A 12,993-nucleotide genomic window follows, 5' to 3' on the forward strand; every position below is an offset into this window, starting at 1 on the left:
CATTGACATTGACCTTTGTAATCCTTACATTTCCATTTAATACTAATTTACAAGCTCTAATCCAGTGATTAAAAGATTGAAGCCAGATGCCAGTGACTGAAAGAGTCGTAGAATAAAAACCCCATAATGATAATGTGTAAATTGATACTTAACAGAATGGTTCCATAATACAATTTCTAATGTCGCTGGGAGAATAGGTGTTTCTTAAACAATGCAAATGCAGGGTAAGAAAGCACTGTGGATACCCTCTAAAAAGTAAAACTTTAGTATTTGCACTTCTTCTGAAGCTGAGAATTTTAAATTAATATACTAGTCTGTTTTCTTTTCTAACATGCCGCAAAAATACTGTGTTACCGTCAGGTATCAGACTGTGGGAAAGGAGTGCTGGAAAATGCTTTCTGTATGTGTACAGCATCAACCATGAGAACTGGTCTGTGACTAGGGCTCCTAATTTTAAGTTTAAGAAACTGGAGAATGCATTACCTGCTCTCCAAGTGAGTAGTTATATGATGCAGTTATAAAACAAGTCCGCTGACTTCAGTGGGATTTCTGCAATAGTACTCTAGCATAAATGTTATTTTTCCATTTTGTATTCAAATACCATGAGCCAATTTGTGGAGGAAAAAATAATCTAGTTAATAAATATCTGAGATATGCAATGTAAAGATAAAATATTATTATAAATGCAAATTATAAAACTAATATATTAAACCTGAAATTCAAATATCAATTAAACTAAGTAGCGGTCACATAATCACTAAACTAAAAGCAGATCTTTCAAGAGGAGACTTGTGGTGTTTATGTCATTTGTTTGAAATAAGAATGATTATCTTTGAAATCTAAGTTGCTGTAAAATTATGTTCTGTATAACCTTCTCAAAATTAAAGGATTTTGTGGGTAACTAACTGCATGCACATGCATTTATATGTATTTATATTTTAGACTTTTTAATAGATACAGTGTGTGGAAGAAAAGAATACCCATAAATTTCTAAAATTCATTTGGAATTCACCTACACTGTTGTGGAAATGTCTTTGAAGTGCACTGGATTCTTATAAGCAAAAATCTTGCTTGATTTTGCGTTATGTTGTTGTTATCAGCATTGTTAGCTGCATAAATAGTCTCAATATTATACAGGTTCCTCCATTGTGGCATGCATATTTAACTTATTTTTTAGGGAAATTAAAACCAAAAATAATCTTCGGTGAAAGGTTCAGGAAGTGGCAGTTACATGCATTGCCTGTCTTGTGTACTGCCCGAAAGCATTACTATTCATTAAAATAACCTTCACTTTATGGTAGCACCAGAGCTGTAAACAGTCACGTTAGATTCTGAAGAGCACGCGTCCCGAGAAGAAAAGAAACGTCTGTCTTTGCAAAGTAATTTGTCGAGTTGAAGATTATTGTTTTTCATCATGGTGACCCTGACTTGGCTGGCTGGGTGCATATACAGATTAAGATGAATGCAGTTATTCCTTGGCTGAGGTCTGCCTCTTTCAGGGCACATTCTTCCTAATGACATGATTGATAGGCAGTCCCAAATCCAGAGAGGAACTCATTAATCATAGCGCTGACTGAATCCAATCATCTGCTTCACCTGCACAGTGACGGACAGGAAAGGATACAATTTGGGTGCTGACACCGATACACTCCTTTGCCAGAGGTCCTCAACTTTTTCAATGTCAGTCGCTAAGAAGTTTGACAAGAAATTCCGTCCGCGTCTGTATGTGGCATCAAAGTATCAGCCTTAAGCATGCTTTAGCGTTAAAGGTCAATTTCGTCGAAGCTTTTCTGTAAAATACACCACAATAGCAGAGTATCACTTACTTCCATTCAGCAAAGAACAAAATTATAGTTTGTCTTTTGAAACTATTTGCTCCGTAGGACGTTCTGAAGCTGCATGTGGAAGCAATATGAGCTTTAACGTCCAGCAGCTGTGGAGCACTTCAGTGAGCCTGCAGGTCAAACTGCAACTTTCAGCAGGACAAACTTTGTAATCACGGCACACTGTCAACAGTAAACCGCGACTCGCAGCTGACTGTACCAAGCTGTTCTGGAGGTTTTTTTGGTTTTACTTCCAAAAAATTAAAATATTGTTGTTGGTTTTTTTTTTAAACTCAAAATGCTTCTTTGGTATATTTTAAATTAATCCAGTAATGACTGTAGAAGGGATAATATATTCTGTGGTCTTTCCAGTTCTTGACACATCTGTGTCCAGGTGCCAACATATATCCGTGTTGCAGCTCTAATACCTGAGGAAAAGAATTAGTTTCAGCACTTCTTTTTTTTCTTAATTCTTTGTCAATGTATAATACTAAGCAAGTACAGAGCTGGTGACTTGTGTTTGTATGCAGAGAACACAGTCTAACAGTGCTCAGAATTTTGAATGCACGTTTTTCCAGCCGTTTGGGCCTGTAACCTTCAGATTTTTTTTTTTTGTAGTAGCAGCTTCACACGAATACTTTTAAGAAGAAAAACTAGGAACAGGGCAAAAAGTGCAACAAGTGGCATCTTGTAGGTACATTTGAAATGGTTAGCACCATACCAGTGGGAAGAAAAAGACTTCAATTTAAAACTTCTAACCTATACTTAGAGTAATGGCTACCTTTCTGACATGTTAATTAGGCTTTAATATATTCAGCGCCAGGCAAAGAAAAATGTACAAAAGATCGAATGCAAATGCCATTTCTGGTAGCAAAGATACTTTTCCAGTGGAAAAGAAAATAAAAAAAATATTTGCTGCTTGTACATCCTTGCAGTAAAGAACGCTTTATGTTTCCATCTTTCGGATTAAAATAATTAAAACTTGGATAATAAAAAAATGTTGTTTAGCATTTATTGTGTATTTGTAAAAAGGCCTATGGGATGTATGTACAGCAGCATTTGTTTTGTGCAAGCCAAATCTTTTTAAGTTTTTTTTTCTTTTAACACGTAGTTGTAGCTGACTTTGTTTGAACAATCTGATTTTTAGGAAATTAACTCAAGAATATTTGTATCTTTTCCGTATTCTAGTGCCTCAGTCTCCGTAGAAGGTGCAATGTTAGAGGAAGGAGGTGTTGCACTTGGATTCACTGAGCAGAAAATAAACATGATGGTCCTGGATATCTGCCACAAACCAGGTGGCAGCGAGTACCTGAGGCAAATTTATCACATCATCCGGCTCAATGAGGTAGGGAAACGGCCTTTTTACCGAGCAATTAGGTGTGTACTGGCCTGAGGCAGCGTCTGCTGGCAGCTAAGGGTTAGTCAAGGAGGTGATAATGCTTCTTAAAGTCAATATGAAATCCTAGATTGTATTGTAATAGAATCCATTCAGTTTAGGCTTTTCCGGATTTGTACGGAAAAGATTACTGTATGGGAAACAATGTAGATTTTATTTATGTACTTAAACAGTAGTATGGCTCATAAACTTCCTTCAGATTCATATTGTAGACCATAGATACGTTTTAGGAGTTCGTAGACGGTGGGGCGGGGGAAAAAAAAAAAAAAAAAAAAAAGGAAAAAAATATCAGCAAGACTGTTGAAAAATCGACTGTTACAAGAAGTAAAATTAAATGTGGTGAATCAATTCTCCTGATTTAAAAAACAAACAAACAAAGCCTATGGCTGTACTGAGGAAGTAAATGCATCCACATGAAATCCTTACTTAATCTAGGTAACTGTTCAGTTAAAGTGCTGTCGCAATTAGAGTAAACAAATTCAGACTTGTTTGCTGCACGTGAAATTTGAGCAATGTGAAAGAATTATCTCATTATCTAAGGCTGTACTAAATTGCCTCAAGTTACCAAAAGCATTCTGATTTTATACACTGAAATAAACACAGGTTTGCTTAAATTGTATGCTAACACAGATCTACACAGCTTAATTAAGAAAGTTCTGTTTATTAACTTTAATTACTAAATTACTATTCCTTGGATGCGTAAGCAGGTGCTGTTAAGATCATTGCAAGTGTACAGAAGTGTTTATAATAAAATGCAAAATAATGCAAATATAGGCACAGGCCAAGATTTTTCTTTTAAAAAAAAAAATTGATAGCAAAAAACCCGATTAGGCAGCTATATCTGTATGAAGGCAACAGTACTGGCACCGCGCTTCTGAAAATCAGATCCAACTGTTTAGTTCCTAAGTATAGGCTTAAAAGCAACCTCTATGCATCTGCGTTCGGAAGCTTTAGAAGCAATGTAAGCATGTATGTAGAGATGGCAACCTAATATTAATACAATGCAGAATCTTTTCAAGTTTCATCTCAAACAATTAAGTGGTTCAGGAAGTGAAGTGAAAATTATTACTGTAATACAGTTCAAACAACACCTTTTCACCTGGAGCCCATTCAGGATTACTCGAAGCGTAACGGAGTGAGGCAAAGATGATGAGCAAGACCTCCGAAAATAGCATGTTCTCCAGTAGTTAGGGCAGTCACCTGGGGGACGGGATGTGCAGGCTCAAACCTTTATTCTGCCTGGTTTGGATCAGGGAATTGAATCTGCATCTCCCACATCCAGAGTGACTCCCCAAACCGCTAGACCATTAGCTACCGGCGTGGAACTCTCCTTTTCCCCAAGGCGTTGGTTTGCCTTGTAGAAATAGCTGTAAAAATCCATTCTGCAACTTCTAGGGTCAAAAATAGAATCATACTCTAGCTGAAGGGGCAGAATGCCCGTATCAGGTTCTGGAGACCCTGATCCAAGATCCGACTCCTGTGGGTATTTGGTTATTTATACAAAGTGGAGCAGCTCCAATAGGAGCTAAGAGGCTGAGAGAATTAGGTGGAAGAGGGACTTCAGCCTGACTTTCCACATCCCAGGTGTCTCTCCTTGAATTTCTGCTGCTAGCGAGAGCTTTGTTAAATATAGAACATTTCTCAGTGGAAAAAACTGTCTTGTTTTTTTTTTTAAAAAAAAAAAAGAAGAAAAAAAATCCTGACCAGCTTGTCTCACAGAAGGACTTAACCATGATACTTCAAATTGCCTTTGAAACTGTCACAAAACATTTTAATGCTTAGCATGTTATTATGGTAATGCACTTTCCAATATTATTTTTCATAACTTAGATTGTTTAATGTGCCTAACTACCAAGAAATAGACTGGATTGTCTGATCAAAGGTCCATCCTTTTGTTTGGAGACTCCTTGGACTATCAAGGGATTGTATTCTTAAAATTAATTTGGAGATCTTTATGCTGCACTGCTTAATAATTGCTTGTGAATAGAGAACAAAATGATGAGACAGAAAATTGTTGTTCTCAATTTTCCTTAGAGGAGCAGGGGAAAAGGGATATAGATTCTTGGAAGCTGTATTTGGAAATAGAGCTGTGATGTTATAAAGATCTATAATAGATGCTGTAGGACTTAGAAGAGCCTGCAGTCCTTTATGTATTTATTAAAAAAAAAATACTTTTTAAAAGCATTTTTGACTAATGGCTACCAAAGAGAAACCAACTCTCCTGAGCTGTCAGGCTCAATAGTATTCTGTCTGTTTGGTTTCATGCCCACTCAATGACAGTGAGGATATAGCTCACACGTTTACAAATGTGATTTCATTTCTGTCTGTTTTCACATATTTGAAACATGACCCTTTCATGGTCTACAGTATGTACCGTTCTAAAGGAGTTCTTAAAGTAAGGCACTTATCATTTGAATAAGCCTCTTTATCTAAACATAAATCCACAATACTCCAAAGACAGAAAAACACGGGTACTGGGAAGCGAGCTGTATACGACTCTTAAATGTTCAAACCCTACCAAGCACGGACAGCGATTTCCAATATCTCTGCTGAAAAGCCAACAGAATCTGCCTCTGCTAGCTCTGTGACACCCAGAGGGCTGGGCTGCTTTAGAGCTCTCTACAGATTTTATGAAAACGTATGCATGGAAGGAGGTATATTTATGGAAAAATTGGTGAATGTATAGAAATAACTTTTAAACAATCCCCTTCACCACAACTAAAATGTTTGTTATGGCATGAAGACATGAATGAATGGGAAAAAAACCCAGGTGCTTTTGTAGGCTGAGAAAATTTAGGTAAGGGACGTCAGGTGTATTTTCACAGCTGGGTTACAGTGTTGTCTTAAATCAAAAAAGTTCTAAGTTTTTTTGTTTGTTTGCTTGTTTTTAAATACACTTAGATGATTTCATGGTTGCGTGAGGCAGTCCTGACAATTGGCGGCAGCCAGCAAGAGAGACCGTGCTGCTCTGTCTCTCGCCCTTGTGCTTTCCCACTCCTAGGCCCCCCCTTTGTACTAGTACTAGAAGTCATGTGGCTTGTTTATCTGGCTGAAACCTTTCTTTTTTTCTGGCTGATTTCACAACATATGCTAGGGCCAACACAAGGGAGAAACAGCCACAGTCTTTGTGGGTAGGGAGGGAACTTGTGCCTCTCAGAACGGACCACAGTTGGATCAGTTTAAACCGATGGAGAAATTATTATTTCAGAAAGGCCCACTGAGGAGCACAGGGTGCCTTGGCAGGTAGTTCACGTGTTCTCTCACCTGGGTCTGAAAATTTTTATCATCTCAGTAGTAGTGCAAAGTAGAAGAGGAGCATTTGTATCCACCCATCTTAATGAAGACTCACCTTGAGTACTTGCTCAATGTTATGGCAATCCTATCATGAGGGACTTCATTTTAATAACAATAAACTGTTTAATCAGAGTAGTCCTTCCAGCAAATAGATCTGTAAGTGTTTCATTATCTAGCTCTTGGTAAAATGGTTCTATTTAATCAAAACACTTTATTGGCATGCAATGATGATTTATTTACATAGTCGTTTAAGAAGTGAAAACAGAAACGATTGTGGCCAAAATAATCGTGCGTCTGTTACAGTATAGTTTCTAAAATTGCCATGTAAATCATAAATGACTTCTAGTCTTTGAATGCTTAAACAACTAAAAATAGCTTTGAAGAGTGGGAGAATATTTATTTCCTCTGTTTAAACAATTGGTTTGAACACGTTCATCAAACAATTAATTTGTAGTCATGTAGTAACTATTTAATGCTGTCCAAAAAATAGCTTTACATATTTGCGTATAGTTTATCATGTAAAATAAATCATATAATAGCCATCTTACATTAGAGCAGCTCATAGAAAGCATTTGTTTTTCACTTCCACATACACCTAATCTATATGGAGATATATATATATTGAGAACTAATACACATAATTTGATGATACTTTCAAAACAATAGTTTCAATTTTTCCGTTTTTCTTCCATTGGACAGATGTTCATGGAGGTTATTTATTGTTTGTTGTAAAATGTTGTTACTCTTAAAAAGGTTTCTACTTTGTAAGAGATTACGTATTCCCTCCTTTAATTACTGTAAAGTAATGCTCGAAATTTAGGCAACTTTCACACAATATACTGTTTTGAGGTTGTTTTTTCTTCTAACAGGAATATTTGAACGAGCAGCTGTCTTGTGAGAATTCTTCTGAAGATGGTGTCGCCTCCAGTCAGTGCCTGCCTTTGACACTGAAGGGCAGAGAAGAGCAGCCTGTCTTCAACCCTTTCCAGGTGTACAGACAATCTTGTGCGAAAGTGTTCAATCAGGTTTGTGAAAATCTGAAACCTTAGTTGTAGTGTAATTTTTACTTGTCGATCTTATTATGATCATGATAATGACAGAGACTGAAATTATGAAAACGGAATTAATTACATGCGTTCACATTTCATGAAGTGCAAAGGAATATTATTACTCAGGAATCTAATGAGGGCAGCCTCTACAATAGCATGATGTTCAAAAAGCCATTATTGTCCTTTTCTTTTATCAGAATTATTGCATGTAAGAGCAATTTGCATTTACTTAGACTTTCTGTGTTAGTTCTGTATAGTGAAGGAAAGCCCATTAGTAGCAATGACATTTATTACATCTGTGTCATGGTACTTAGGGCTAGTCTTAGTCCTTTCAAAAATCATGGCAAAACTCCAAGTGCACATTTAGAATCTTCCTGATGAGTCGTTCACAGAAATGTCGAACAGTAAAGCAAAGGATGCTTTGGAAATACAGAGATTTAACATAACAGTGAGAATAAGCAAGAGGAAAAAAAAAAACACACACACAAAAAAATGAGACCATCCATTTCTCTGTTTTTCATTAAGCCATGTTACTGATATGTAACGGATTATAATTTACTTATAGAAATTAGTTTCCTGATAATGTAACAGTTAAAGAAAATAGATGTAGTTGCCTAAATCTCTGCCAGAGCACCACATGACCAATTCATTACACAGAAAATGGTATCCAACTTGGACACTTAAAAAAATCTTAACACCACTGTTCCTCAAGTCTTCCTAATCCATCATCTACAGTTTTGGTTCTACCCCTCAATTTTACATATTTAAAAGAAATGGTATTACAGTGGCATGAAATCCACTTTACAGACTTGTGGTACAAAGACATACTTTTCCAGTACAACTCTGCTTTTAAATAGTACAATCTCTTTTCCCAGTTTTGAGCATCTTGGACTATTTCGTCAGTTGTATTGCTGTAAGATAGATCTGGTTTGGTTTTTTGGTTTGGGATTTTTTTCCTTGTTTAATCAGTGCTTAGTCATTGTTATTGCAATAAAAGTGTTAATATCCTGAAGAAGGAGTTTAATACCAATTTCAGAAGGCTTCTCACTCCAGAGGAACGTGCTTCTAAAGCATTTTTTTTCCCACTAGTGCCTGTATGTTTATCTTAAATTGATAGAATTTAAGGGGCTACAGAATCACTTCAATTTGAAATGCAGAAAATAGTTTACCATGCCTCAATTCTCAATTCATTAATACTGTGGTAGAATAAGACCTTCAAGTAGTGACAACTCAGGGCAGAATTCTTCTGCTACATGACAGGTTCGCAGTGCTCTATTAATCAACAGATGACAAGGGATAGTTCATATTAAATTGCTTTGGATTTTGTAAACTTTTGGCGTAAAGTCTATTACCTGAATATCTTAAATATCTTAAATATCTTAAAATTTAAAAAGGAGTAGATCATGGATCCTGAAGTCCCACGTGGCAACCCTATTGTTGGCAATTCCAGAGGTTAATGATATTATTAAATAATTTAGTTCCCTTTACCATAAAATTTCACATTTATTTAGTCGTGTGGGACTGTCTATTTATAAAATAGCGGTCAGTGTAGCTCGGTGTCTGGTTTCCTGTGACGACTATTCCCAGTGTCTACAGGAGATACCAGAGTGCTGGCAAGGAACGATTATTCTTCTCAAAGGTTATTTTTCTTCTTAAATCCATTTCTTACTGGTTTGCAACTGCCATGAAGGTTAGGAGTTTATAATCCACGATTAATTTCTCTATTTTCTTTAAATCTCTCGTAACTAGATGTGTTTTTAATACATCAGCTAACATTTTATCCTTTTATAAATTCCAAGTCCCAACAAGCTAGTGGTTTCACAGCATATTTTGTCAACTAATTAATTATGTATTGCTTTTTAAAACTTTTCACTCAGGAGGGCCAATTTGAATAGGCATGGCAGTACTGCTTTTGAGTCCAGGGAGCTGGTTCAGCTCTACACCGAGAATGTTTGTTTTAAACTATGCTATATAATGTATTAAAATATATAGTAATATTCTATATAGCAATATGAGCTTACTCAGTAGAAGATTTCTTAAAATAAATTATTTCGAAAACTTCCTGAAAGATAATTTGTAGTAAGCATTCCATGTATTGTTTGTTGGTTTATGTAAAAATTGCAATACATTAGGGTGGTTGACTTTTCTTTTCTGAAGTTTTGCTAATTTGTCCCTATAGTGTCAAATTTAGCAAGATACTTAATGATAATTTCTACAAATTTTCCTGCTCCTGAAACAAAGGCCACTGAACTGCTATTTTGAGATCAACTCTCACATTTTTATTAATGATATGTAAATTTCTTACCTTCCAGCCCTCTAGTTCAGTAGCTGACTGTAGGAAGTTTGTCATTTCTGTTAACAATTCAGCCACTTTATTCTTACATTCCTGTAAAAATCTTGAATAATCACCATCTGGTCTTAGTAACTTGTTGCTCTTGATTTTATCAATTTGTCCTGACACCTCAATCTCTGCCAGTGCTGCTGCTCCTCTATTGTCTAATAAGACGGAGTCTGGGCTATGCCACTCCTCCACAGTATCAGCGAAGAAAAATGCTACAAAGAAGTGGTTTTCCTTTCCTGAAGTGACTTTTTTCAAACACATGCTTTTTTTTTTTTTCACAGAACTGATCAGTCTGGTGGACTGAATTTTTATCTGGTATACTTATAAGTTTCCCTGTTTGTTTTTATGACTGTTGCTACTGGCTGTTTAGCTTCTCCTTTTTATCCCTTTTGATTTTACAACTACGTCCTTCATATTTCTTTATCTATTTTTAATTCAGTGTAGAGTATGGAACAGTTGCCTGTTTTCTCCCCTGTGGTGTTCTACACCCACTGTTCTCTCAGTTGACTCTTTTTCCTTTATTTCTTGTTTATCAGATGTTTGCTGTTACTTCTTTATTCACTTTCCACTTTCACACTATTATTCTTTGTTTAGCTACCCTTGTCTTCTTTTCTTACACTGTATTTCACTTTTTTTTACGTTACTTTTAAGTGCATACCAAAGATGAGGGTTAGGGAGAAAGTTAAATTTAAAGAAGGAAGGTAATAAAATAAAGATGTAAGGAAGGGGAGGGATTGCACTGATTCTGCTCTCCCAGAAGAACCAAGTGCTGTCTGTAAGGAGAAAATGAGGCACTGCAAGATATACTTTACTCTTCTAATTTAAGTTTATTTCCATTGTTTTGACTTCATCTTTTTCTAAAAAAACTACTCAGTGCAATTTTAGTGTTACGACAATAATTTTTTTTAATTATTTCCTCCCAATAATGTTGAAATGTAGTCACTACTTGACCGTTCTTGACAATGAAAATTAATATTATGCAACAGGAGTTACTGTTTTATAAACATAAGAATGTTGTGTGGTGTCTTTTGTTTGCTCACCATTATTGTATATTGCTTTTATTTATTAAATAAGCATTATGGAGTTATATTTGTTCATATTGTCTAGACTTACTGCTCTTTATAATAACCATCTGGTGACTGGAGCGCCTTACAAAACAATAAGACAAGTAAAACATCGCTCTAATTACAATACAGGTTACATCTTGAATTCCAGCTATACCAAGTTTTTCATGACTAACTTTTTGCTGACAGCAGAAAATGTAAATTGCTGTTACAGAAAAAGTTGCCAATTATTTTGCTTTTGAAACAAAGAGTCAAGTTCTCTGACAAAGTGGTTGGGCAGAAAGCCATTAACAGTTGGAAGAATAACGGTTCAAAAAATTGATTTATCTTTTTATAAATAATGGCTACATCCCCAAATGGATTTATAAATTAATTGCTGTCTTATTGGAATAAAAACCTTTTTCTGTGGACATGATTGATGTCATCTGTCTGAGTCCTTGTTCTAGACCCCCCTCCTTCTTGGTTAGTATATCACAGCTGGAGCTTTAATTTACTGATCATATTAACACTGATTAATAACTAACAATAGCTTCTTGCCATGTATCAACAGTCAGCCATTACTGAATGGAACTGGGATTGGTCAAACTTGCTGCCAAGTTATTTGGGACTGAATCAGATGACCTTCAGGGTGCTGCTGGCACACAGGTAATGGGATTTTGGCAAATAATTGCACTTCCCTGTTGTCTTTTTATGTTGTAATAGTCAATACACAAAGATTTTACGGGTGAAATGTATAAAATAAATTATACATTTATTTTAAATATGCAATTTTAAAATGGAGACACTTATTGTCTAATGTATTTGAACCATACAAAGATGGTTTTCAATTCCTATTTTGAGGAACCCAATATGTTCTTTCTGTCTGAGACCTGAATATATGTAGATATTGCCCTTAAGTAGTGCTTTAAGAAAAAAGTAGTAACTTTTGCAAACCTATAGTGCTCAGGGAGATTTCAGCTGCGTAGCACAGAACTTAAGCGATGTTTACTCAAGTTACAATAAATTCAGTTGGGGGTATGACAAATGTAGCTAGAAATATAAAATGTTTCCTTAGTAGTTTTTAACTAATGGAACTTATTTTCATATTCTAACACTTTTTACTTGTAAAATTTAACTGCTTAATTGATAAGTTGATATATTTAATGCGGAATTGATACTTGTTAAATTCAGAAATAGGAATTTGTTAAATTCAGAAAATTGTAGGTGGAAAAAATGGGCATTTTTCTAAAACATTTGTCACACATATCCTTGTGAAAATTCCATATTTCCAATATTCCATATAAGAATATTCACATATCCGTGAGAAGTTACATGTTGCAAAATAAGAGATTTTACATTCACTTCTTAATTCTGAATCCTGATGATACCTAATATGGTCATATCATTCATATTTTAAACTGAACTGTTTCTCTGTTTAGAAACTGGCGTGCCAATTTCAAAAGTGTGCGAATTTGTATGTCAAATATGTTTTTATGGTTTTTACACAATTTTCTCAATTTATCACTAGCAGTTAGTCTAAAGCGTTTAATTCTTCCTTCATTTAATTTGTAAAATATTTGTACGGTCTGTTTCTTGTCTTCTTTCTTAATTTTGCTGTGATTAATTCTTTCCCCACCCAAACTGTTACTTTACAAAATTTTAATGCAGTTGCAGAAAAATTGATGCTGGCGAAATTGCGCCATTCGGTTCTCTGCTTGATGTTCTCTGTTACCCACTAGCAGACAGAATGTGGGACTTCATGGACTTTTTGGTCTGTACTAGTAGTGTCATTTTTATGTTAAATAGCTGAGACAATTCAGTACTAATTTTTTTTTCCTTTGATAGTTCTCCTGCTGATTGCTAACACTTGTCCTTCATTAAAAATGAAGTAGTTTGCCCTTTTAAAAGAGATTCTAATAAAAAGTCTTAGACTCAAGCTGGTTCTTGAACTTCCCTTCATGTTGATGTCATCAGTATGAGCCAAAGGGAGCAGAGAGGACTGCTGTGATTTGCAGAGGGAACGTTTTCTGTGGACATTTCATCTTCT

The 12,993-nt window shown here is 35.4% G+C and overlaps 1 protein-coding gene across 12 annotated transcripts in view; it reads left to right on the forward strand.

The window, feature by feature from the left end:
• The window catches only part of KIAA0825 (KIAA0825 ortholog), a 259,650-nt gene that overhangs the window by 126,058 nt on the left and 120,599 nt on the right, over positions 1 to 12,993 (forward strand). For 10 of the 12 annotated variants that reach the window (XM_063319271.1, XM_063319272.1, XM_063319270.1 and 7 more), the window contains 3 exons: positions 3,012 to 3,168; positions 7,383 to 7,538; positions 11,518 to 11,612. In XM_063319271.1, coding sequence (XP_063175341.1) covers positions 3,012 to 3,168; positions 7,383 to 7,538; positions 11,518 to 11,612 — 408 coding nt within the window. Of the gene's footprint in view, positions 1 to 3,011; positions 3,169 to 7,382; positions 7,539 to 10,184; positions 10,219 to 11,517; positions 11,613 to 12,993 lie in introns of those variants that run through there. The other 2 variants (XM_063319281.1, XM_063319280.1) reach the window with 2 other exon arrangements.

The sequence above is a fragment of the Chroicocephalus ridibundus genome, chromosome Z, assembly GCF_963924245.1.
Source record: "Chroicocephalus ridibundus chromosome Z, bChrRid1.1, whole genome shotgun sequence".
NCBI lineage: Eukaryota > Metazoa > Chordata > Aves > Charadriiformes > Laridae > Chroicocephalus > Chroicocephalus ridibundus.